Here is a 27,519-nt window from a genome sequence, read left to right as displayed (position 1 = left end):
ATCTTTAGATAAAATGGACAGACCTTAGAAGGTCTTCTGCTTTGCAAATAATTGGGCAAATGCACACCACAAAAAATCCAGAAGCAATTGTGGTCTGATCTTGGGGTTAACTTACTTACACATTCAAAAAGCTCCCCCCCCCCCACACACACAATGGTAGGATCCACACAGCCTATTTCTTTGATTGCACTAGTCCCATTCTTAAAGTCTGATGTCTGGCACACAACATTGATTTCCATTGACTGATTGATTGAAGATGTTAGGAATGGGGCTATCTAATAGCATGTGGCATAGATACAGGCCAACCTCTGCCTGAAACGAGACTACAGTTATCTCTTGTTTGTTTTTTTTTTCTGTCTCCCGTTCACTGTCCAAGTACTGTAGCCTTGCCATCCTCTACACCAGAAGTAAAGGAACCAGACAGCGTATTTTCCTAGCACCTGTCTGCAAATTATATCTATTGGTAGATATAGTTACATTTTTATAAGCCTTATATAAGCTATGGCATTTTTTTGGAGGACCCCAGCTGTTGGTGGGGTGCAGGCTGGGATGGTGGAGGACACTTTTCACCAATTGTGGGTACTCTTACTCACTTTCCTTCTTATACTCGTCTGTATTTGTAACGTGCTTCGAACCCTGCTGCTTAAAATAACTGCCCTTCCACCCCATGCTCCTTCAGCCCCTCAGTGAACGTGTCCTGAGGACGGTATCTCACCAGGAGTGAACACTTTCTAGAGTGGGGACAGTGGCTGGTTCTGGGTGGGTTACTCTATACCCTCGGGATATTTAGGACAAACAGTGACTTTGACTCTCACATTATATTTCCTTGCTTTAACAATGTAGCAGAGAAGGTAAAAGTCAGATGTGTTTGACTAGACTTTTGATTTTCCTTCAAGGTAAAGTGTGATCCCCTAAGCTAGCAAGTCACTGGGAAACTTGTAGCCTCAGCACCTTTTAGTTCCATGGTTACTTGTGGACAGTGAGGTGAACTGTTGGAAAGAATGGATTTTAGTTCAAAGTTTGCTTTCTTTGCTTCTTCTGAGAAGGTAGACTTGCCTGGCTTGGGCCTTTCTTTGTTTGCAGTGTGCAGATAGGCAGTTAGGGCGAATTCTGCATGGTAGTACATTACACAGGTTACACACAGGATTGTTCCTCTTGGGGCTGGGGAGGTGGCTCAGTGAGTAGAACACTGGCTGTGTCCCACAAGCGTGAGGACTTGTTTCACTCCACAGGCATGGCCACATCTGCAGTGCTCGTAATAATCTCTCCACAGGCATGGCCACATCTGCAATGCTCGTAATAATCTCTCCACAGGCATGGTCACATCTGCAATGCTCAAAATCTCTCCACAGGCATGGCCACATCTGCAATGCTCGTAATAATCTCTCCACAGGCATGGTCACATCTGCAATGCTCGTAATAATCTCTTCACAGGCATGGTCACATCTGCAATGCTCATAATCTCTCCACAGGCATGGTCACATCGGCAGTGCTCGTATTTGGGAGTTGGGGAGTTGAAATAAGTGGATCTATAGAGCTTGTTGGCTTGCTGTGCTGTCCAGTTGGTGAGCTCTGGGTTCAGGGAGAGACCCTATCTCAAAAAATAAGGTAGAACACAGTAGAGGAAGGCACCTACTATACTGACTTCTGGTCTTCACAAGTGTATGTGTGCAAAGAGAGTATTCTCTCTCCCTCTTCAAACACACACACACACACACACACACACACACACACACACGTGTGCGCGCACGCATGCACACACCCCCTTCCCCCATCACTAGTTTGTGATTACAATTCCCATATTATTTGCAAAGCTTGGCAAGTGACTGCCTCAGAGCCGTGAGAACCAGGTGACAATGGGGTGTTTGGAGGTCTGATTTTCCTTTGGAGTCAAGTTTTTCAGATCCCAGCCTAGGTCCCAGGAGTCCGACTCTTCCCCTGAGATGGGCAGCAGTTCCGTTCTGGGGTCAGTACCGGTGAGAGTTCTGATGAACAGAGAGGGGTAGCTGGGATTCTTCCTTGTGGAGATGTGGAGAGTAGGCGAGGGCTTCTTGACGCTCCTTCCCTTCCAAACCACCCTTCATCTCTATTCAAAAGCTACATCACTACAGAGGCAGATGTTTGGACACAAAAAGCCATGTTGTAAGACATGCAACAGGTCAGGTTTTTGGCAGATGTCTGAGTTCGAGGCCAGCCTGGTCTGCGGAGTTCCAGGACAGTCAGGGCTACACAAAGAAACCCTGTCTTCTGTTCTGAGCCCCACACCTCCCGTCTCTTAAAGACTTGAAGCCATTTAGTGGTTTGTTTTTCTTTCTGAATTTGTAATTATTTCTCTTATATAATGCCAGGGTAAAAAAAAAAAACACAAACTGGGTTTTACTCTTCAGAAGGAAGGAAAATGGCTCTTCAGCCACTAGGTCACATCTTAAAGCTTTCACTGGTCTTGAGGGAGGTCACAGGTCTTCCAAGAAGGGTAGGTTTGGGTGTCTTGCACGGTTTGAGTGAACAGTGCTCTCCCAACCACACCCACTTGCCAGCGAGTTCCTCCTTTTCTTTGTTCCAGGTTGAGAAAGGGATGCTGGGACTTTGACTTCCTTCAAGATGTTAATTGCATGTTCCCCAGTCACGTGTTCTGTTAAAAATCACTTACGCATAGCCTTGGAAAGAACTCTGAGCAAGGAGTTGCTTCAGGGTGCAGAATATTGTTCTGGAGGCCCTGGGAAAGAAATCTCCAGAGTTAGTTCATTTACCACCAAGACATAGTTAAGTCAGTGTATGTAAACAAAAGAAGTCACAGTGTGCCTGGACGTTATTTGTCCCAGATGGAGTTTAGACTTGGCTCCCTCTACCGCACTGATGTCATGGTGCATCAGCTGGCTCCAAAGTAGATGTGCAGAGATTCAGCTGTGTGCGCGCATGCACCGAGGCCTTGTAGGGAGGAGGGGCAGGGCAGGCTGGAAAATCTTTGTCACATTTTTTTTTCCCTTTGCGCTCTGCAGGGACTAGTGTCTGTCCTGAATTTGGCCTTAGTGCAGAAAGAGGGAAGAACGGGAAGGGCCGGTGACGTAGAAATTGGCATTTGCCTGAGCTCAAGGTCCCTGCTCTTCTGAGGCTAGGAGCGAGCTACGGCTGCCTCTCCAGCAGTTCTTAGTAAGCGGCTCCTGCACGCGGATACAAACGGGAAAACTGGAAAGTATTCTATCCACCCCCACCCCTACGGTGACAGGCTTGAACCTGTTGAATGAATTTCAACTGCTAAGGCATATCCTCATTCTCAAAGTGTTACCTCTTTTTTGTTTTGTAAGACCAAGTATTTCTCTCCCTCTCCCTGTCTCCAACAGGGTTTCATGTAGCACAGTCTAGCTTTAAACTCACTTTGTAGCCAAGGCTGCCTTTGACTGCCTCCTGGTCCTGCCTCCACCTTCCAAGTGCTGGACTTGGCAGCATGCGTGCCTGGCTGTTCTCCCCAAGGCCTGACAGTTTTGAAGATAGCTTCCAGTCGTTTTGCCTTGATGCTGTGAAGGAAGACAATTGCCTGAAACTTTGTAATGGTCCTGAGTACCTATTTGTGTAGCGTTTTGCTCTGGATTATCCATTTGTGCAGCCGTTTAGCCATTTCATCTGTGCGTGGTGGGTAAGCTACAATGAGTTGTGTACGTATCTAGAAAGCCAAACACTTGAAGCATCCTGAGCGATCTGTCTTGAGTTTACAGCTTCAGTGTGCTTTGAAAGGAAGGCTTTTTGGGTGAGAAAACACCCAGAATGAGCTTTGCCTGTATGAGTTCTTCCACAAAAAAAAAAAAAAATAATTTTAGACTTATCATGTTATCTAGAAATTTTACTCCTGAGTGTGTGTGTATGTATGTATGTGTGTGTGTATGTATGTATGTATGTATATGTGTGTGTATGTATGTATGTATGTGTGTGTGTGTATGTGTGTGTGTGTATGTATGTGTGTGTATGTGTATGTATGTATGTATGTATGTATGTATGTGTGAAACAGGAGTGAGTTTCTCACAGAAACTTGACTATAAATATTCAGAGCATGATGATGCAAAACAGTCAAGAGTTTTAGAGACAAGTCAACAGTGAATTAACTGATAGATGAACCAAATGTACTGCATTCAGAAATGGAATATTACTTAGAAGAAAGAAAAGGAAAGGATGAATTAGTGACAAGAGATGGCATAGACAGCCAGGACAAGCGTTTGCTAATTGAAAGGATTCACTCTCATTGTAGTTTTTTGTCTTTATTACTTTTGCCCATCATGAGCCAATCACAGGGCAGAAGCACATCAGAGGAACTGAGTGAGGATGGGAGTGAGGACGGGGCATTGAAATTTCCTATTATGTTCTGTGTCCCGGGTACCAGCTATGTGGATATACCAAAATTACTTCATGTTCATGAACCAACTCTGTGGCATGTTGCTTAAATCTCAATAACGATAAGAATAGCAAATATCTGAAATTAAGAACTCTAACACAGAACATCCAGACAGGACCCTCTCTTGGATTCACAGTTCACAAGATTATGACACTCTTAATTAGAATTGTTTCCAGGCAGGTGGCATTGTTTCAACACTCTAAGGAGCTTAGATTTCAGAACCTGCAAGTGGATTCCAGATCACCAGTTGCCAGGATCCATTGAGGCTGAACAGAGCCTGGAATGCGCATGCATAAGAGGTGCCCCCTTGAGAGCCAGAGTGACTGAGTAGAAACGGTCCAAGTGAGGAGCTGCTGGGTTTAGGTTTTGTGGAGAATGTGAAACATGGCAAATTTGGGGTGTTTTTTTTTTTTGGTCTCCCTCACGTAACACACACTTGTGGGTGGTAAGAAGTATTATTATGGCTACTAACCAGATAAGGCCTGTTTCTGCTTTTTATAAGGAGGAGATACAGACTTGGAGGTCAAGTGGGCCACCTGGCAGAGCCTCCTGCTTTGGACGAAGCCTCCATCTTTTACACTGGCTCATTTCACTGTATCCTGGTATGCTTTGACACATGACTATCTCTAGGTTGGTTTTTGAGCAGCTCAGAGGAAAACCACTAGGTTGCAGAGTCTGGCCTAACAACTCGATATTTACATCCTAAAATTCCCCTTGGAAAGCAGTCCTGGCCTGGGCCCCACCTACAAGCGATGAACCTTATGTTCGTGAGAGCTTGTTTTTAGGTTATTTTTAATTTTCAGTTGGAAGATTGAGTTTTGAGATATCCTCCCACCACTGTGATGTGTGTGTGTGTGTGTGTGTGTGTGTGTGTGTGTGTGTGTGTGTGTGTGTGTGTGTGTTTCTCCGCTTAGGAGATGCTTCTTATATGTAATTTGGATTCCTATTTTTTTAAAGACCGTTTTGAGTATGTATAATATGATAAAGGTAAAATTATAATGTCAAGAAATGAGAAAGCAAAGTCACCTAACTAGTTTAAAATGAAATTATTTTGGAATCAAAGTAGATTTTCTAGAGATATGACTAACTTTGGACAGAAGAAACAGTGTGATGATTCCCCTTAGATTCATAGTTAGGTTTGTTTCCCAATAAATCTTTTCTTTTGGGTCTGCACAGAAGTAGTAGTACAGAGATTGTCCCTGTGACTGCTGAGGGCTTTTCTGGCCAGTTTTTTTAGAGCATAAGCCAGGAATCCAAAGAAATAAAAAAGAGAAAAAGTCTAGATGAAGGGCGCATTGGGTGCACACATGGCAGCTGTGGCAGCAGGAGGTGGCGGGTGCACACTCGGCAGCTGTGGCAGCAGGAGGAGGCGGGTGCACACTTGGCAGCTGTGGCAGCAGTGGCAGCAGGAGGAGGCAGGTGCACACTAGGCAGCTATGGCAGCAGGAGGCGGCGGCACCTGCAGATGCACATGAGCAGTAGCAGTAGAAAGGAAGATGCCTTATTGATGGCAGAGTTAGTGACAGCAAGCAGGGAAGTGGCGCTGCAGAGAGACTGTGCCGTCCATGCTCCTTGGAGGTGGACGTGGCAGTGGTGTCACTGAGTAAGGCATACATACACTTTGTCCTGATCGAGCTGAATTCCAGCCTAGCTCAGGCGACACTGGACCAGTTTCTCTTGTGTTCTTTAAGCTTCAGTTTCTCATCTATAAAATTCAGTTAATAATTCCTACTTGGAATACCATATGGGCTTGATAAATAGTTAACTCTTTAGAGTCACTGTAAGGAAAAATAATCTAGGACAAGATGTTGCTGAAGTAGCCTGCATCACATGAAATTAACTTTACAGATGTTAAATAGACTGTTGAGAGAGCTTTCCATCTCTTATTTTGTTAAGGATTTATTTTTATTTTATATTTGTGTGCATGTTAGTAAGCACGTGTATGTGAGTACTAGCAATGGCCAGAGGAGTGCATCTGGTTCCCTAGAGCTGGAGGTACAGGCAGTTGTGAGCCAACCGGTGTGGGTGCTGGGAACTGAATTGTAACGCTTTCTTGGCAGGAGCAGCAAGCGCTCTAACTGCTGAACTGCTTTGTCAGCCATGTGAACCGCTGATCTTTGGAAGAAATCAGATATTAAACTATCTAGGGCCCTTTGCAAAGAGTCCTAAGGAAGAAACCGAGTAGGAATGTGGTCCTGCCAGCTGTGCTGTCGTCACCGCTGTGTGAGCCAGCGTTGCAGCCCCCACCTGCCTTCCTTAGCGCTTGCTTACACGCCTGTCAGCTTTGGAATCGGGCTGCAGGGAGCATTGGCCACCAGGGTAAGGTCAGGGGTGTGCCCTGGTCTTCCCTGTGGCATCTCTGAGGTTTACTTGCTTGCTTCGTTACCTTGGGGATGTTTTCTTTGAGTGATTGTTACCAAGAAGGTGAGTTTCGGTCATTGCAAACCATTACTTCCTTTGTGGAGAAAGAAACTGGACTCAGTAAACAGATGTGGGCATTTCAGTTATACCCAAGGGCTGTTGTGCTCTGTGCCAGAGACATGTGTGTGTCACAGATGTGTATCGAAAGGTATGAGTTTTGAGAGTCTGAAGGGGTTGGTGTGTGTGTACAGGTGTGTGGTGTGTGTGTACTGTGTATGTGCATATTCAGGCGTGTGTATGTGTATAAAAGTGTATGTGTGTTGTAAGTGTACAACTGTGTATGTATAGGTGTGGGAGGCATGAATGTGTACAGGTGTGTATTTATGTTGTGCAAATGCAGTTATATATACAAACAGGTGTGGGGGCTATCTATGTGTACATATATGTACACGGGTGCACATGCATACAAGCACAAGTGTGTAATCATGAAAAAAACTTGCAGGAATAGAAGCTGCTGCTCCCTTCATGCAGTCAATGGTTAGTTTTAAGCACTTTTATGGTGCTAGAGGTTGGTGTGGTGGTAGTGTGCTTGCTTGGTTTATCTGAGGCCCTGGGTTCAATCCTTAGCACCATGAAAAGGTCAAATGAAATGGGAAAAATGCTCTTAGGCTACAGAGCACTGTTCACGGGGAACCCGTCTGCAGCTCTCAGGCTTTCTGTGTCTCCCTCGAGGTAACCATTGGGCAGTTAGAACTGTTGGCTCAGAGCCAAGCAGGTCTCGCCGTGTGCTGAGTGGAGAACCGCTGCACAAGTGGCAGAGGGCCTCCTCTCCTGCTTTGGCTCTTGATCTTCTGGGTACCAAACGGAGCTTGCAGGAAGCTGCAGAGGTAATTAATGTTCATCTTTGGTCAGGCAGGACTGCTCTCCCACAGAAGCTTCTCCCAAGGGACTGATTCTCTGCAGGAATTTGCTTAGGTGATGGTGGGGTGGTATGTTAGTAGAAAAGCTTGGTGTTAGGCCCCAAGCATCGTCCACCTCTCCCGATCCCTTTCTTTTATTCCCCTACCCCCACCCCTTCTTTTTGAGGCAGTGTCACTCATTGGCCTGGCATTTGCCACATCTACTCGGCATGTACTTGACGTGCGCCCCCCCCCCCCCCACACCTCTTACAAGCATACACCACCACACCTAGACTTTTTCATAGACTTGAGCTCTGAGGATTCTACTCAGGTTTTTTGGGCTTGCAAGGGCAACACTTTACCCGCTGAGCCACCACCCCAGGCTCACTGCTTTTAGTTTTCTTTATGTTATGAATTTATTTCTGAGGCAGAGTCTCCCAGTGTAGCCCAGCAAGCCTGGAACTTGGCTCTAGAGACCTGGTTGTCCCCAAACCCAAAGCAGTTTGCCTCCTTCTGATGCTGTTCTTCATCTGAGATGTGAACAGGAGCTAGCCTGTGGGACAGAATTGCCTAGAGCTAGCCTTGGCTACTTGCTGTCCCTTTTCTTTGCTAATGAGTAAGGAACAGTTAGGTGCAGAGTTACCCCATGAAGAAAGAGCTGCAGTGCCTGGCTCCAGTCCTGAAGCACTGTTTCTCCAGTGCTGCTGCGTTTACTTTGGCCCAGTTGTATTCTGAGTCCTGTTTTCTGCTTCTTCCACATTAGGTAGAGTGGTCAGTTTCTTTCATTGCACCTCGCTCACCTGCCTCACGCTTACTTCATTCAGGCTTCTTGGCTCAGCTGAAGCAGATCTGATGATGTGAGCTAGCCTGGCCTGACGTTTGAAGCAGGCCTGCTTCCTGCTGGGACAGCTTGGCTCTGTGTCGGTATCTCTGGGAAAGAAACATCTGCGATTAAGACCCTTCTTTTTTCCAATTTGACAGGGGACAGCACATCATGAATTTGTTTTAATGTTAACTTTGAAAAGCAGAAAATGGCCAGTGAACGAACAGAAAATGATGGGGCTGAGAGGCCGGCCAGGGGTGAATCTACTACTGTTTTTTGCTCAGTGGACATGGTGTCCTAAAGGGAACTCATAGCAGCTATGTTGTGGGGAGGCAGAGGAGAACGGACTTGCATGGTACAGAAGGTTCAGTGCCCTCCATCTGCCAGGATGTGACTCACGCCCCTCCAGGCTGTGTGATGCAAAGCCTGGTGCTGGCGGCTCATTCATGCCTGTTGTCAGGACAGGCCGCTGGACTGCTGCGGCAAAAGCTTTATTTTTATCTCTGTCATTGATAGTGACCGCAGCGCAGTGGTCAGTTTCTCCCAGTAAAATAAAATGCTTTTTCCTAAAAATACCTGTTTGGTCTAGTTTGTTCCAGTTGTGACTTTTGCGCTTATGAGAAGACAGATTGCTTTTTCTAAGGTAGCTTGATAGATTACAATCTGGTTTCCATAGCAACTTAGCAGCAGTGAAAATTGCATGGACTAAACATTTGATGAGAGGTGTGTTGGTATGGTGCTTAAAAGCTATTTATCTATCATCTTTCTCCTTGAAGAAATGAGGTAGAATGGATTAGGAATTGAACTGTGAAAGCTGGTGTGTGTGTGTGTGTGTGTGTGTGTGTGTGTGTGTGTGTGTGTGTGTACGTACACACAAGGCATGCACACTTTACACATAGACTTTGGAGGAGGTGGGTGCTTCCAGACTGTGCTTTGAATACAGAAGACTGTCACAGACTCTTTTCACGTAGTGTTGTAGGCCGAGAGTGTGACATCAATTCAGAAATCCTTTTTCTTGCCTGGGACATTCCATAATATCGCTGGGTGGTATTTTCAGGGCCACTGCTGAAAATTGTGTGGGAGAAGACAGTATATGGTTTTGAAGTTGTCAAGGAGGAGTAAGGTTTACTCCATAAGCAAACACATGCCTGATACTATAAATTCTGACCAAGAATCCTTAGTTGAGAGGCTTCCCAGGGGGGAAAATCTACTACTGTATTTTGCTAAATGGACATAGTATCAAAAAGCCCTCTTTACCGATTAGTGTGCAGACCTCATCAGAGAAGCTTTTATGAGCAGTGGATGGCGGTTAGCAAGCTCACAACCATTCAAGATGTAGACTGTAAGTCTCTGTACGTAAGTGGGACGACTATCACACTTCCTCTCCCCCAAGGTTTGGGGCCCATGCTAGATGATGGGGCAGCAAGATGCTACAAGCCGAGGTCAGGGAGGACTGGACTGACACAGCATCTTTTGGCCATGGCAGAACCACACTCATGTGCTCACAGCAGCTGTGGATGTCTATATAAGATCAAGCCAGTGAACATTCTTGCCTAAAAAGAGAAGAGGCTCACCATGTCCCTCTAGTTGAAGATCTAGTGATAGCCAATGGCAGTTAGAGGAGTCTGTGGCCTCTGGTATGTTGAGCATCCTCCAGTGTATGGATGCTCTCACACCCATTAGTAGTCGGGCAGCACAGTATATTCTTGGAGGGCAGGGAAGTGATCCGTGGGTCTAGGAGGAGTTAGTGAGGAATGAATGTGATCAAATACATTGTATATGTATAGAAGTCTCACAAAGGGCCTGGGGAGATGGCTCAGCAGTTAAGAGTAACTGTCTGTAACTCTAGATCCAATGGCACTGACACCGTCACACGACATTTTAAAAGTTGCAAAAATAAAAGTATTTTTAAAAAAGAGAGTGATAATTTTATTTTTATAAGTCCTTAGACAAATTTTAGCATCACTGTGATGGAATCAAAATCAGCTGCTTTAGGTTTAAACCTCTAAGGATAAGCTTATAATGTATGCCTGCACAGTTAGGGCAGAGAAAAAAAGTCAGTGGACACCCAGACTCTGCCTCCTTGGTTTTCTTTGACAACCTCAGATTCATGGCCTCTCTTCTTCTATACAGTCATCAGCCATGGTCCTGAGAATACAACCCAGCAGCTGTATTATGGAAAGTCCCAGGCAAGACAAATACTTTCCGAATTAGAACGTGGTTGGTTACTCCGATGACATTTGTACCAGCGTTGCAGCAGTGGGCATATCTGTTTTGTCATGCTAGTTGTCATTGTGGCTCACTGGGTTCATGGTTCAGTAAGACTGGTGATGACATTCCCCTCCAGCAGCTGATGTGGACTGCATCTTGTGGTACTATGACAGTTCGCCAGCAGTGAGGAAGCTTTTGAGGCAGTACCAACTTGATTTCTCTGTGTTCTGTGACCAGAGTTTGTGGTGTCTTTAGCAATAGGGTCTGAACCGTGTAGTGGGCAATCCAGAGCAATGGCAGTAGCTTGTATTGTTCTGAGGCGGGGAGCCCTGTCCAACAATTCCAGGGGAGATTACCTCACACCCAACACTGAGTTTTCATTTGTCAACCTGTGCTTCTGGGGTAAACATTATCCCCTGTGTAGGGTAACTCCAATTAAACTCTTGTATATAAACAAAAATTTCGGAAGCTTATAAAGTTCTAGATTTCCACACGGCTTTCTTTATCATCCTTACTGTGTCTATCCTTCCGTCCTCCATGGTCTTCATCTTCCCAACCTTCTCCCCACTTAGGCCTCCCTCCCTAATATTCCCCCTTTCGCCTTCATTACACTTAAGTTCGCTGTCCCTCCCCCCTTGGGTTCGTTTCCCCCCCTTCTTTATTGAAGTACTGTTTTCCTGGGTGTAGTGTAATAGCGCTGTGATGTATGTTTATGTAAAAACAAAGCTGACTCAGACGATTTCCGCGTTAAAGGGATGACTAAGACCTCCAGCTGGCGACGGCTATGGGGATGCTTTAATCACTCTGGAGATCTAAAGGGATTTCCTTTTCAGTTCTTAAAATGGCTTGCCATCTTCACATTGGTGAGAAATGGACCGAGGAAGCCTGAAGGATTATCATGGTTATTTTGTGTGTGTGTGTGTGTGTGTGTGTGTGTGTGTGTGTGTGTGTAGCATATTGTCTCTCCCACACATAATGTGAAGCATCTGAGATGGGGCTTAGACTACTTTCCCCTGAGTGATGCTCGTGGTTCTTCAGTGAATGCATCTCCTAATTAAATGAAATTTATGCCTCCCCTGCTGTGAGTTAGTATTTGGAAAAAAAATATGTGGATGTTAAAGATTTATACTATAAATGACATGCCTTTGATCTGATAGTGTTACAAAGCAGATAAAGAAGTTGGTATCTAAATTGCATCTCAGGAGCTCTCTTAAAAAGTATTTTTTAATTTATGTGTTTGTGTGTGGTCCTGCATGAATGTATTGTGCCACATGTTTCCGCAGAGGCAAGAAAAGGGCGTTGGGCCCCCTGGGAGTGGAGTTGCAGGAGGTTCTGAACCACTATGTGGGTGCTGGGAACTGAACTCAGGTCCCTCAGCAAAAACAGTAAGCTCTTAAACACTGAGTTGTCTCTCCAGTCTCTAATCTTAGGTAATATTGATTCTTGAGCTAAAATAATGTCGTGAGGCAGTTTTCCTGCCATTAGTAAAAGTACTGTCAGGCATGGGGGTGGGGGTTAGACAGTCAGATCTTAGTCTTATGCTCCTCAGCTAAAGAAGAAAATGACCACTAAAAACAAGGATTGATGTAATTAATTAATTGCAGTTGTAAGTTCTAGAGAGGAGTGGATGCTAGCTCTTAGCAGAAGCACAGTTGTGTGTGGAGGACAGATCTCGCGGGAGAAGAGGCAGCGTGCTTAGAGGGTGATAGAGTTGCAGGGACCAGGAGGAAGGACAGTGCATCTTGTCTGCAGACAGGCCTGGTCTTCTCCCTGCTGTCAGTCAGCTGCAGTTAAATACTTAGTTTTAAATCGGCGATTTCCTTTTTGTTATCCTTTGATTAGAACTAAATTCAGCTAAAGCAGTTGAAGGGAGCTTGCTTCACAGCTGCCTCCCAATTTGTGTTTTGAAAGTTATCTTAATATTAAACCTCTGTAGACGTGAAGAAAACACTAATTCTAGGTTGTATATTGAAACATAGGAGTGTTTGCTGAGCTTTATTTATTATTACTTTAAGGGTTTACATGCAGATATTCTTTTCCAACCTTTTTAATTTTATAATTGCCTTCTATTGTTCCTTAATATAGTCACATCTCCCAATAGTGGTAGGTTAAATATTTATTTATTGAGCAGCTTTTCTTTGTAAGGTTCTTTGTGTGTGTGTGTGTGCATTGTTTTTCTAATTTAAGTTGGTGTTTAAACTCATGAAAGAGAAAAGGATATTGTGTTTTCCAAATAAAAAGTGTAGTACAGTCGAGTTTTTAAGTTATATAAACAATATGGGACAGTACACTAGGCACATTCCTGTATTTGCTAATTTTATGCTGATACAAGATTTGGTGTCATGTGCTTCCTGCCCAGTCCAGAGCCTCTCTCTCATTAGGAAGGAGTCAGGATGCCCAGTGCGTTGGTTTAACTGGAAGTCTCCATTCTCTCACAGGTTATTCTTGTTCAAGTTAACCCAGGTGAGACCTTTACCATAAGAGCTGAGGACGGGACACTGCAGTGCATCCAAGGTAAGGAAGCTTCTTGGTAAACATTCTAATTAAAGGATTTCCTCTTCCTTATGAGGGAAGTAAGTTTCTCCCTTGTGTTTACATACAGTTTTCTTGAAGCAAATATATCTTCTCTTTGTTTTTTCTGTCATATGGTGTCAAATATAAATGGTGGTTCTCTTCACATTCTCACTATACAATTTCAGTAGTCTTTTGTATTGGATACCTGCGAGCTACCCATTGCTGCCTGGCTCAGTACAGCACAGTCATAACCTCTGGCTCTGTGGACCAGGGAGAGGTTTCGCTGCAGCCTCCTCTTAGTCCTCTCGCAGGGCTAGGAATACATCCAGGGACACTCAGATGGCTGTTAGTGACATTTGGTTTTGAAAGACTACTGGCAGAACATTTCCCGCTTCCTTGTTACATGGGCCTCTCTGTGCAGATGTGCTGGGGGACCTGCATGGCAGCTAGCTTCCTTAGAGTGACCAACTTGAAGGTAAGGGCGAGTCAGAAGTCCCTCCCGTCCACTTCAGAAGGGGCATCATGGTTAGGGATATAGGTGGCAGCTGCCAAGCAGTGTTTACCACTGATGGCTCATCCCTTTTGCACAGGTCAAAGGCTCCTCCCAGGCTCTCCAAAAGGCTTACCCTAATACACTTTCTACAGAATCCAGAATACTGTCAGTCTTGTCTCTAAACAAGTTCCACATATGAGTGAGACACAGTGGAGACAGGTCTTAAAGCACTATGGCTAAGATGGCCCTGGCTCCTGCTGGGCTTTGAAAGACACCTCCCGCAGGGGGTCTCTGGAGAGAGCTGTCTCAGGCGCCTGTCCCCTGTGGAGGTCTGTGTTGGAATGGTGACGTCAGACCTGCACCTGGTCTGTGAACATTGCAGTGTTGGAAGGTGTAAGTCACGGACAGTTCTTGTTAGTGACTGGGATTGTGGGACAAGGTAAATTGCGGTGCGGTTGAGGCCAGTGTTAGGCTATTGGTTAGACTGCAATCTAATCAGAAGACTTATTACCATGTTTACCAACACATATCAGTGAGAGGAAATGCATGTCAGTTTTGCTCTACTGCAAAGGGCTTCCTAGAAACCGTTGCCTTTTGTATTTCATTGTGAGAAACCAGCAGACTGCTTTGTCATTCAAGACTGCCTCGGATCTGTAAGAACAATAATTTGCATCTTAAAAACTGAGCATATGTTAAAGATTTAAGCCTAATGAATTTTAATAGGAACGAAGCTGGACTAGTTTAATGATTTTATAAATGACTTTTTGCTGACTGTACTTCTAGCCGTTGCTGTTGGAATTATATTTAGCATTATAGACTTAGTCTTGTTGACAAAAAGTAGAATGAAACTTCAGGTCAAGGAAGAGAGAAGAGAGCTAAACATTTGGGGATGGTGGGGGGCGTAGGGTCTTCTCCCTGCCTACAGTACTGTCAGGAAGGGTCCTTGTCTGCAGTTGAAAATCAAAAAGGAGATCTATGGAAACTCGCTTCTTGGAGTGAGATTTGCAGTTCAGGAAGAAGCAGTTTAGAATCGCCAAAGTTGGGAGGTGGAGCCAGGAAGTTTTGGAGATAAGGTCATCCCTCAGCTATATAGTAAGAACTTAAGGCCAGCCTGGGCTACAGTGAAGTTCCATCTCAAGTAAACAACAGAGCAATTGACTTTCTGGTTTTGGTTCTCACTGGAGCCCCATGAAGCTTCAGAACGCCAGCGTCCACCTCACCACTGAGAATGTAAAAGCAAATTGCTGTATGGATGGCCGTAGATCCTTGTAGTTTATTTCAGAGGAATGCGTGTTGTGTGGACATGAATGTGTCTGTGTAGTGTTTGTGCACGGACATGCACATGCATATTCATGGAGGTGACCTTTTCCTGAAAGAGTCTGAGTCCATGTCAGTAACTGGTGCACTCCAAGGGCTGCACTGCAAGTATATTGCTCTGTACAAAGGGACTTTTGTCTTTAGTCATGATGCTTCTTGGCGACAAGTGGTAGGGACACCCTCCCAGCGACTTAGAAATGCCTCTGACTGAAGCAGCAGGATGGACTCTGTTTATCCTTGGCCGCCTCAGCCTTCCTAGTCTTTGCTCTTCACTCGAGTCCAGACTCTACCCTTATCTGCCTTTGAGGCATGGTGGTCCCTGGCCCAGTTAATTGCAGGAACCACATGCTGTGCTAGGGTTTGCAGGAGGGCAGGGCAGCTCTGGGCCTGTAGAAACTGGAAGGAAAGTTGCTGCCAGGCAGAACCATAAGCCTCCCCCAGGTCCAGCGCTAAGGCAGCTCAGGCGTGCACCCAGGCAGAAACGTCAACAGCCTTCACCCGAGTGCCACCGTGAACTGTTTCCCCCCCACCTCGTGTCGGATATGGGGACTGGCTGTCCATTACAACTTCTGGCACAGGGTTTCCTTCCATTCACCGTGATTTCGTACCTGTCGCTGTGACGTTTATTCCATTCTTGGGCTGTACTGTGTGCACAGTCTCCTTTAGTGAGTGTGGCAGACACGTGAGGAAGTGGAGGCCCATGGCAGCTGCTTCATATTCCGAGAGGTGCTGTCCTGAGATCGCCGAAGTCGGCTCGTCATCCCTGGTGATGCCAACTCTGTAGCCTGACTTCTTCATCGTCCTGCTTTACGGTTTTCTGTCAGGCACGTTACAAGGGTTATCCAGGAGGAGAAGGACTTGGGACAGGATGAGGCAGAGCCACTTTGCAGAGCTGAAGATTGTCACTTTGCTAGCGGAACCATGGTGCACCTATTGGTTCAGGACAAGCACATGATGTGAAGGCGAAATACTGGTCTAGAACTGAAATTATTTTGCCCAGTCTCACAATTAGACTTGGGTTCCAAGTTGGTACTTTTCTCTCATTACTGAGAAAAGAGGGGTACAGTAACAGTGTACTGGGAGCAAGGAGGGACAGGTTTCCCATCATCTGTGAGTGAGTGTGTGTGTGTTTACATGTTTGCATATTCCTGTGGGTGGCTGTGTGTGCGACTGTTGAGAGGCATTGGGACAAGCTCAGGTGAGCTGCAGGCACTCTTCACCTTGTCATCCTGGAGCTTCCTGGTAGGCTAGGCTGTCTTTCAGGTGAGCCCCAGGGAGCTAAGGTCTTCTCCTAACACTGGGCTTTCAGGTGCGGTGCATACGACAGCACCTTGCTTTTCAATGTGGGTTCGAGGATTGAGTGTGAACCTCTGTGCTTCTTAGTGATGAAAAAAAAACTAGACTAGCTTGCTGGCCCTTTCTGGAAACTTTGAAGTGAAGCTGCGGTCAGCCCTTTTGTTTGTTCTTTAATTGGTTTGCCACATGACTTTCAACTGTACATCATTATGGCGTCATTATGGCGTCACTGAAGAAGACCCCAGAAGCCCAGCATGATGCCATTACACAGCAGCTTGGAAGTTGAGAGCAGACGAATGTTGAAGAATATGGTGGCTTTGGAAAAAAAATTGGTTTTTATGGGAATGTTCTTAGTGATAATGAAGGAAGAAAAACAGAGGAAACATACAATATGCTGTGAAAGCAGATTCATTTCTGATGGAGTATTTCTTAATAGTTTCTCTGGAATATGAATCATTAAGTGTTGGAGGAGCCACCAACGAAAGAGCACAGCGGTTCAGTCACTTGGAGCCTGTACTGTGCCTGGTGCGGCAGGGACCAAAGATTCTTCCTTCTTTGGCCAGACAGAATTGTAGAAGAACAGGTCTTAGTAATCAATATGAATTTTGGCCGCTGCTTACAGTCAGGGATTAATAGAGGCCAGTACGGGCCTCATTATTTTCGTGTCCCTGTCTGAGCCGGGGCGCTGGCAGGGTAAGCCTTCCTTCCCGTCCACACATGCCATCGCTTTATCTGGGCCATTTCTTTGCTTGCTGCGGAGGCACCTCCTGCCAAAGCAAACACCCTGCCTCCCGGAAGGCCTCAGGCCTGTCTGTTCCTAGAGGCCTTCTGGAGCACTGCCTGTCCACCTTGCCTTTGCTCTGGGCTGGGGAGGAGCAGGTGGAGGGAGCACCTCCCACGCTGGCACGTTGGTTTGGGAAGGAACCCTTCTCTAGCCCTTGGGTGAGACTAGGAAGTCAGCAGAGACAGGAAGCAGCGCCCTCCGCCCTGCTGCCAGCGGGGCAGCTTGGCTCCCCAGCAGACTCACGCTAGTCTGCTGTGCCAAGTGTGATTCCTTTACATTTGGCCACTTTAGTGAGGAGCTTAATGATGTGAGTTAACAAACCCTCCGCGCTCGCAGAAATCTCCCCAGAATTTTAAGATTTCAGTCACACTGATACTTGAAGCTACTCGCTTGCTTCAGAGAAGAAACATTGAGTCACTTCTTCCTCATCCTTTATCACTCCTGAGTGTTTCTTCTTTGCCTCTCCTGCACCTTTCCCCCTCTCCATCCCCGCCTTCCTGATCCGATGTCTATGGGGATTGGGCCTTGAATCTATTTACACAAACACTCTGCCATTGACCAACATTCCCAACGAAGCAGCTTTAAACTTGGAAGAACTGTTACAATGACCCTCTGTTAATGATGCTTTAAAAAAAAAAAAAAAGTTTTAAGACCTGAAAAAAATAGGCGAATATCATGACAGTTGGAGCAAAACCAGATTGAATTTCTTGAAAAACATTATTATTTTTTTTTTATAAATACACTATCTAAAGGCACCCCAAGGCTAATGATTTGGCCCAGAATAACTCCCATCTCTTTTTACAGCAGCATTATTCAGCTCCCTTGTGTTAAGTGGATCAAGGCTCTGAAATGACAGCAGCACGTGGAAGGACACATGAGACCTAACTAGAGCTACACCAAGATATTGAGGTGTTGACTCCCGTACAGTGTGCAACTTCTGTTCTCTCTTGTTCTTCCTGCCTTAGCTCTGTGTCATTCTCCTCCTTAAGCAGAGAGTGTGGGGGCTGCGTTATTGATGGACACTGCCTTCTGCTCCATAGCTCTGTGAATGACACCATTGAGAGGAATTCATGTTGAATTTCCTCGTTTGTCCCCTTCCCCCAGCATGTGATCCCGCACGCAGAATGGCACAGGCTGCCCAATGTTCTTGAAAACCATTTTGTCCTTTCCGTGTTGTTGTTAGATTTGGATGGATGGAAACAGTGGCTGTCACTTTCCCCGACAACTTCATGGTGTTCCAAGGAACTCAGGTTGCCTCCTGCTATGAACAGTGTATAGCTGGGTTTCACAAGCTGGCCAGACTATAATTTCCACTTCTTAAATGTTAACTGTGCAGGAACAAGATACTGTTCTCTGACTAACTTCAAACCCAAGAAAGAGAACAATCTCCCTTTAGTGCTTTAAAAGTGAACTTTGTCTGGGCCCACCTGAACCCACATTTTTGGGTTGACCGTGGAGCGCGAGTATACCTAGTACTTCCACCTATTTCATTATGTTGATTATTTGGTGGTATTTCACTATTTGTGAAGTACCCCGTATTAGAAATGATTCTATCTAGGGTTAGGCAGAGGGGCCCAGTTTTCTACATGAGAGCTTCTTTCTTGGTAAGGGATTTCTAATCAGCTGAAGTATTCTGTGATCTGAAAATCTTTCCATTGAAACACGTAGGTCCTTTGCCCAGGCTAGCCCCAATGCCTTGCCATCTTTCTGAATGACCTAGAGCTGTCATTCATGAGAATGTATTCATTCCTCCAGGGAGAGTCCAAGCCAAGATGAGCTGAGCTCTCAGGGGAATGGGCTACAGTGGGTATCAGACCCACGCTCAAGGGAGCCAGGTCAATACTCCACCTCCCCGCTGTACCACCATAACTCCTGCGACTTAAATGCCAGCCTCATGACAAATTATTCTTTCACTTGTTTGTGGGTTTGCTTTTCTAGTTCTTCTTCTTCCTCCTCCTCCTCCTCTTTCTTCTTCTTCTTCTTCTTCTTCTTCTTCTTCTTCTTCTTCTTCTTCTTCTTCTTCTCCTCCTCCTCCTCCTCCTCCTCCTCCTCCTCCTCCTCCTCTTCCTCCTCCTCCTCCTCCTCCCCTCCTCCTCCTTCTTTCTTCTTCTGTCTTAGATGTGTATGTTCTCATGAAATAGAAAAACCCAGCTTCAGTGTTGAAGCACACCATATTCCTGAGATGCTCCCTAGCTTTATTTTATACTTCATGGAGCCTCGTGTCTAAACATGGAGTGGCTCATGCACAGCTGTCCTTGCCACATGCCTCCCGTATGCAGACCTGATTGATACACTCCTGCAGAGCAACTGGCTTTCTGCTTTGCAGCTGAAAACTCACTAGCAGGGGCTCCTCTCATGGCTGGCACATACCAAGGGATGCAGAGCAGCTAGTCCAGTGTGTGGACTGGGCGACAAGAGAGATGATTGTGCATGTTGCTCCATGTTGCAACATGGGGACTAAGTGATACCCCAGGACTGGGTTCTAGCGCCTGATACCTTCCCGGGCAGATGTTGAGTCCCTCCCAGTGGAGATACCTAGTGCCTAGTGGCTGAACATGTGGCCAGTGATTGTGACTCTCTGACAGGATAGTGAGAGAATTGGTTATAAGTGCTATGATCAGGTTATGACTATTGACATATCACCATCGTTGTCATCATCATTGCCATCATTATTATCTAGTAATATACACAGTGTTAATTGTTTTCTTAAAGTATCTGTATGATTTATTGTTGAGAGTGACTTACTGTCCAACTGTGGAAATCAAGTGAAGGCCCAGCCTCCGATTCTCTGCTTGTTTTACAATAGGCTTGCTTCTCTGCACTTGCTAATGATGGCACCTGCTGACAGCTTCCTGCTGCCGCCTCACAGGCCCGTGCACACTGCGCAGCTACAGGCTTGTATGGAGCACAGCGAGCTCCCTGTTGTTCCCATGCAAAGTAGCTCTTCTTGGAGCCTTGGGTGTTGTTCTTTTTTTGCACATAGCTGTTCAGTCTCACAGAAAGCCTGGGCAGCCATCTACACACAGGCTTTTAGAACCTCTTATTACACCTGAGAAATCAGGTTTTTTTTTCAGTGTGCCCCCTCATCCGTAGGTATTGGCATCAACTCTTAGAGTCTTTTTGTTTTTTGTTTTTAAGATTAACTTATTTATTATTATGTATACAATGCTCTGCCTGCATGTACATCTGCAGGCCAGAAGAGGGCATCAGATCACATTATAGATGGCTGTGAGCCACCTTGTGGTTGCAGGGAATTGAACTCAGGACCTCTGGAAGAGCAGTCAGTGCTCTTAACCGCTGAGCCATCTCTCCAGCCCTCTTATAGGTCCTGACATCTTTATTTAATATAATATGTCTTGTTCTTGCATTATGTTTTCCTTACACATGTCACAAAAGCCATTTAAGGAAAGAGGAGTTGATGTTGGCTCATACCATGAGAACGGTTGGAAGTCCATCAATGCCATGGCAGGAAGTTGTAGCAGGGGAGCGTTGAGGTTGGTTATAATGCACCTGCAGTCAGCAGACAGTGCTGGGGTTCGGCCTGCTTTCTTCTTTTTATCCACATTTAGGGTGACCCTGTCTGGAAATATTCTAATAGACGGACCCAGTGCTGTGTCTCCTGGGTGATTCTAAGGTCAATCAGTGTTGACAATGAAAATTACAGTAATGAGTAATTGGGAAGGTTCTGAAGTGATATTGCCTGCCTTAGAAACCTCTTCGTGGGGCCTGGAGAGATGCGTCAGCAGGTACCAAATTCCCGGTCCCAGCAGCCATGCAAACGGGCCACACTGATGAGTCCATCTGTTGGGAATATGACATTCTCATCTGGCGTGTCCAGGGAGCTGATGTTCATGTACCTACATGGCGTGCCTCCGTGTGTGTGTGTGTGTGTGTGTGTGTGTGTGTGTGTAATTAAAAATAAAAAAGTATTAAAAGGAAGTTTGTTACAGATTGTACAGTATCGGTGAACTCCAGGTTCAATGAGAGCCACTGTCTCAAAAAATTGAGGTGAAAAGTGACAGAGGAAACACCCCTGGCTTCCTCACGTTGCGTGCCACACACCTGTGAACAGGAACACTTGCAAGCACTCACATCACGTGCACTTCCCGTGAGAAAGAAAAGAAAAAAGAAAACAGCTTTTGAGTAACAGTGAGACCACCAGAAATGAGGGCATTTGAACTCCAGGTCATGAGTAGGCGCTGAACAGCCTTTCGCCATCATTGCTCCGTGCGCTACGTCATTACAGAGAACACACTTGAGTTACGGGGATCTGTTTTGACGCTTTCACATTTTAGCCCTAACACTTCAAAACGATGTGCCAAAAAATTACACAACAGGCGCTCACCTTCCGAACCCTCCTGCTTCTCATGCTTGCTAGTCAGCAATTAAAATGTCACCTCTGAAGGTGGCACTGCTGTTCGGAGTGCTTAAATATCACAGATCCTCCCGTGTCAGGCGGCTCAAAAGAGCAAACAGCGCCACATTACCCAGCTGTCTGTCATAGTTAGCTTCCCGGCTCGTAGGTTTGCTTAATTATTTTAAAAATATAAAATACTTGACTCCTGTACTTGCAATTTGAAATAGGAAAGCCAGGCTTGCGGGTACATGCACACACATCCAACACTGAGAGGCCATCAGAGGCAGCTCCCTGAACATCACTGTCAAGTCAGGCTAATTAATTGGTAAGCCTCAGATTCATGAGAGACCGTGTCTCAAAACTAAGGTAGGGGCACGGGAGACGGCTCAGCAGTTAACAGTGCTTGCTGTTTTTACAGAAGGCTAGGGAGGTTAGCTCCTAGAGCCCTTGCTGGGACTCCCACAAGCAACTGTAACCCCAGCTTCAGGCAATCCAATACCCTCTTCGTGCCTTCATGGGTAACTGCCCCTCCCTCCGCAATCTCTCATACATATATATATAAATAAAAAGAAGACTAAATCTTAAAGAACTAATAAGGAAAACATCCAGTGTCAACCTCTGGCATCCACATGCACGCACATGCATGTGTGTACTTGCATGCACCTGCACACTCAGTCACATACATACACATGCCTTACTACGCTCGTGCACACCCAGATTTCTTAAGACTTGCTTTCTGTTTGTGTGTCTGAATTCTTCCTTTCTCATATTTTATTTAGTTCTAGCGAACTGAAGTTTGAACCAGGATTCAGGTTTGGAAGGCTTTGTTGTTCAGTCTGTTTAGCTCATTTGTTCCTTTGGAGATGTACTTTTCTTCTCTGCCTCAGTTCCCACTTTTATTAATGAGAATAAATAGGATTAGAAAAGACAGTCTAGTGATATTTTAAACCCTAGTATTTTGAGATTTCTGAGATAGGAAGTAGGTAACAGATACGAAACACAGTCCGAATGTTTGTAAGAAGCAAGTACAGGTCTCAACCAGCTGGTCACAGTTCAGGAAACCCCCAGAGGGGAGACTCAAAAGTAGGAGGTCTGACATAGAAAATTGTCTAAAGAAACAGGAAAGGATTCGTGCATAAAAGTAGGGGGAAAGGAAGTGAGAAGAGGCAGGACTCTGCATCTCAGAGCACTGGCTGCAGGAGAGGGGAGCAGCCTGTGAGGGGCTGGTTGATGGGGGGGGGCTCTGGGGTAGCATGGATCACAGGAGGTAGACAGAGGGCCATTGTAGAAATGTAGACCGCTGGGCCTACTTTTAACGACCTGTTTCAGGCTCAACTTGTTTATTTCCAGCGCAGCTGTGTACAATAATCAACCCACCAAGGAGAGTCCCCAGTCAGATGAGCTCAGCGGTGGGGGTGGGGAAGCAGGGTGTGTGTAGGGGAAGGGGCGGGGGATGTTTTCTGGCTGCTTTTTGATTGGAGTTTATTGATCATTTTTCGACTTCTTATTGTACCTGCCATGCTGGTATCCGCAATTAACGTTCTTCAGAAACCCAGAAAAAGCCAGCCTCCAGCTCAGTTGTAACCAGAGAACAACAGGTGTGTTCTACCTGCTTCTTGGCGCTCTCCGGAGCAATCGGCAGGCAAGTAATTCACTAGAGGACAGACTGAGGGAAAATTAGAGTCTATAGAATTGGAGCCAGAGTGCTGAAAAGCAGCTTTGGAAACCATATGGATGAGAGAGAGGAAGTGGTTCAGCAGGAAAGCGAAGCAGCCAGGCAATTTCCCTTTATCGCCACAAATCTTGCAAACTGTGGACCTTCCACCTTCTCTGCTTTGTGCAGGTTTTTTTTTTTAAAGACAGATTTACATCAAAGGTCATTGGACTTGAACTCATGCCATAAAAATCAGTTGATTATAGTTATAATTTTCTCCTTCCTTTTAAATAAGAAAACACAGGGGTTAGAGAGATGGCTCAGTGGCTAAGAGCACTGTCTGCTCTTCCAAAGGTCCTGAGTTCAGTTCCCAGAAACCATATGGTGGCTCACAACCATCTAAACTGGGATTTTATGCCTCTTCTGGGATGTAGGTGTACATGCAGATAGAGCACTCATATATACAAAATAAACAGATCTTTTTTATAAAAAATAAGAAAACACAAACTTGCAGCTCCCCGGGAGAGGCAGTTGGGTCCTCTCAGGCCGGGCTGACTTCTGTCCTGACCAGATTGGCCCTGGACAATTCCCCACAGTGCAGTGAGGGAGCCAGCCGGTTGATTTTTCATATTCTGCTAATCACCTACTTATCTTTCTACTCCTACTTTAAAATTTTTTGCTTTCATAAAAATCTTACAGTTTGAATAAGTTCTAATGTGGGCTGATCTCAAGGCTCAAATGCTTTTTTCTATTTGGGATTCAGTTATTGCTTGAGACTCCTGTTTTTGGTAATAAATGCATTTCTCTGAACTTGTATTAATGTATTTAACCTGGACTAGTAGCAGAAATAAAGCAAACCCAGTATTTTTCTTCAGTGTCTAGTTTTTAGTTAGCCTACAGTTTCTCATGGCAGTTTTCTCCCTACCCCACCTCACAGCTCTATGCCACTTACCATCCGTTCCAGCTGTAGGTTTGAATCACCCGTAGAAGGTGGGCGTGGTGGACAGACCTGGGAGGTGGATATAGGCAGCTCTCTGGGGCCCGCCAGCCAGCCAGCCTTCTTAGCCTATTAGGAGAATTCCTGGACAGTTCCTGAAGAATCACACCTGATGTTCACCTTTGGCCTCCACATATGTGTACACAAACACATACACACAAATACACACACACACACACACACACACACACACACACACACACACACACACACAAATCCACAAAACAACACAAGACAGTACCGAATGCTGAGGCTCACTGTCTGAGAAATTGCGTGTAATTTGTACCTAGTAGATATGGATATTATATTTTAAATTATCTTTATTTTCTTCTCTTTGTACATGGATATGGGCGCACGCATCTATGTATGTGTGTGCACGCATGTGTATGTAGTGTGTGCGTGCATGTGTGTGTGTGTGTGTGGTGTACACATGGTAATGAAGCCGAGCTGGTGTTTATATGGGTTATGGGATCCAAATCCTGGTGTTCTTGCTCAGCAGATGCCTATCTCCTGAGCCATCTTTCTGTCCCCTGCCCACATGTATTTTTAGATAGTATTGCCACATATATTTAATTTATATTGTACCTCAAAAAATAGTGGATTTTATTTTTATGTCTTTTAAGAACTGTGGCATGAAGTGGTACCTTCCTAAATGCCAAGAGTAGGAATATATGTCCTCTTGTCAACTCTTGTTTTAGGCTGGATTAGTTTACCATCTGTGCCTCATCTGTAGAATAGGACATGCCATTGTCTCTTTCCTGTTTGATTCCATAGGATTGTTTCAGCAAATCCAGCATGCCACTGATTTAAAAACACACCACTGCAGTGTGGTGGCAGCGGCGGTGCATGCCTTTAATCCCAGCACTTGGGAAGCAGAGGCAGGTAGATCTCTGTGAGTTCAAGGCCAGCCTGCTCCACAGAGCAAGTTCCAGGACAACCTGAACTGTCCAGAAAAACCGTATCTTGAAAAACCCAAGCCAAACCAAACCAAGCAACCCTTCTACACCATTAAGGACAGAAGACCAGCTGTTGACCAGCCATCGCCTGTAGTAAGCGTCCCTCGCAGAGGATGTGAAACCGAGAAGAATGATTCCTTGGTGTCAAGAAAATAAGCTAGTTGGTTTTCAGTTTCTCACCTACATTTGGTTAGACCTCAGAAGTCACAAGTGGTGTGTGTCTTTTCCTAATTTAGTGTTTGCATTGCCATTTCACGTGCATGTATTTGTAAAAGAAATTTAGAATTGTTTTTGATTCTTTCTCCATTACGTTGGGGAAATAGGACTGGTGTGTATAAACGTCATCAAATTGGCATACATGCTAGAAGGTCAGAAATCACAACCCGATGCCGGTCTTTGTTAGCTTTGGCTTCTCACTAGTCTGTCTCTTGTCAAAATGCTTAGTGTACATGCGTGTGTGAGTGCCTGTGTGTCTGTGTGCTTGTGTGTGCGTGCATCATGCATCCATGGGCATACTCTCGGTGACATCCTTTCTTGCTTTCCACCTCGTTTCTTGAGGTAGAGTCCCATTGAGTAAACCACAGAGCCTGAGGAATTGATAGGTGCCTGTGTCCCTCCCACTCTGCCCTGGAGGGAGACATACACTGCAAGCCAAGCCTTTTCTGTGAATGTTAGGGATCTGAACACAGGCCCTCATGCTTGCACAGTAGGTAGTTTACTCACGGAGTCATCTCTCCAGCCCCAGGAGTCTTACTGTTTTATAAGTGTATGGATGCGTGCCTGTTGGCATATAGTCACAACGTCACTTAGTGCACTATATATGTGAGTGTGCATGTTGGCCAGTATTACTGTTGTATCCTGTTTCATGTAGCCTTTTTGTCAACCCTTTTCATTTTTCAAGATCAGGCTTTTCTGTGGTTTTATGAAAACGCTAGGTAAAACCTTTTTGTTTTAAAACTTGCAGAGACTAACGTTGCTCTCCTCTGCATCTGCTGCTTCTAGCACACACTAGCCTCCATCGTGTTGGTCAGCACAGATGGGTTTGATTTTGCGTTTGGTGAGGCAGCTTCATGAATGCAGGATTGTCCTTGGTTCAGGATGTCTGAACACCCAGGCTTACTTGCTGCCTGTAATGAATCCATCCTGTGAGGTGTCACCTGGCATCTGACATAGCTTCTTTGTATACTGTATTTACTGTGTGAGTTCAGAAGAAAGAAAAAAAAAAAAGACCCGTACTGACCACTGTTCTGCATCAGCCCCTTAGGTCAAGTTTTCCGGCCTGACTCATGCCTATCAGGGCTGCTGAGATTGGTTGGTTGGGCTTGTAGAATTTCCTCTGTCCCACTCAGGAGCCAGAAAGCCACGATGAAGTTTGATTTGGCTTGTGGCAGCCTTTTCCAAATATGAATTTGGAAGCAGCGCAGTGTGTACTCTGAGAAAGGGGTGGGGGGGGGGCGAGGATTACTGTAACTACAGCTATTTGGGGGAACATTTAGAAATGGGGAGACAGAACGAAGGTGTCTGGTGTCTCCCTTAAGCTCTTGTCACTGTAGTGTTCCAAGGCTGCCTTTCTCCAGGCTGGAGATAGTCCACAGAGGCGGCCTCTGTCCTAGGCTGCGGGCTGCCCTGCTCCAGACAGCCTTGAATGTGACCTGGCAGCCAATGCCGTTTCCTGCTGACGTGGCCTCCTGCCACTGAGCAGAACAGAGCATCTCAGTGTGCTGAGCAGGGAGCCAGGAAGGTGGGCGTCTCCAGCCGGACAAGGAGCAAACAGGGAGAGGAAAGCGCCTAACTGTTCAGGTTTCCCTGTAGATAGACTTGAAAGACACCTTTCTTATAGGAAGGGAGGAGGAGGGAGAAACTCTGGAGAGGGGTAAAGGCTGCCACAAGAATCTGTGATTTGTTCGGCTCTAGGGAGGGTTCTTATCAGTAGCAGCAAACTTCCGGGATGGGGTGATACCCAGTCGGCCCCGAGAGATGCCACAGAAAGCTACATTGCTGAGGCCGACCGAGTCCGTCGGAGTGCTCAGCCATTCCCTACAGACAGTGTGCAGACAGATACTGGAGGAAGAAAGAAAAGAAGAGGCTAACAAAGTAGATGAACACACAGCAAAGCTAACAAATGAAGTTTGTGTCTTGGTTAGTAGAACTCAAGGGGAGGATCAGAAACCGCGCAGGCGCAGGTCTCGTGGAGGATTCAGAAACCGCAGAGGCGCAGGTCTCGTGGAGGATTCAGAAACCGCGCAGGCGCAGGTCTCGTGGAGGATTCAGAAACCGCAGAGGCGCAGGTCTCTTGGCGTGCCTTCTCCATGCATGGCAGCAGCTTCCAATTAACTGCTTTTTACGTCCTTTTGTTTCGGCTGTCCTTTAATACCTTCGACTATGTTTATTTGAACAAATCCAGTGATAATTCTTTGTCTGGTTTCCTCTGTTTATAGAGAGCTAATACGGAGCTCTTTTCTTCAGTTGCTCT

General features: G+C 45.7%; 1 protein-coding gene across 4 annotated transcripts in view; it reads left to right on the top strand.

Moving 5' to 3' along the window:
* FNDC3B (fibronectin type III domain containing 3B) overlaps nt 1-27,519 on the top strand; it is a 289,830-nt gene that overhangs the window by 74,669 nt on the left and 187,642 nt on the right. For all 4 annotated transcript variants that reach the window (XM_084769310.1, XM_084769307.1, XM_084769308.1 and 1 more), the window contains exon 3: nt 13,117-13,192. In XM_084769310.1, coding sequence (XP_084625436.1) covers nt 13,117-13,192 — 76 coding nt within the window. The remainder of the gene's footprint in view (nt 1-13,116; nt 13,193-27,519) is intronic.

This window comes from Acomys minous, assembly GCF_964271855.1.
Source record: "Acomys minous genome assembly, chromosome: 19".
Taxonomy (NCBI): Eukaryota; Metazoa; Chordata; class Mammalia; order Rodentia; family Muridae; genus Acomys; species Acomys minous.
This window is presented reverse-complemented; position numbering and strand designations above follow the sequence as displayed.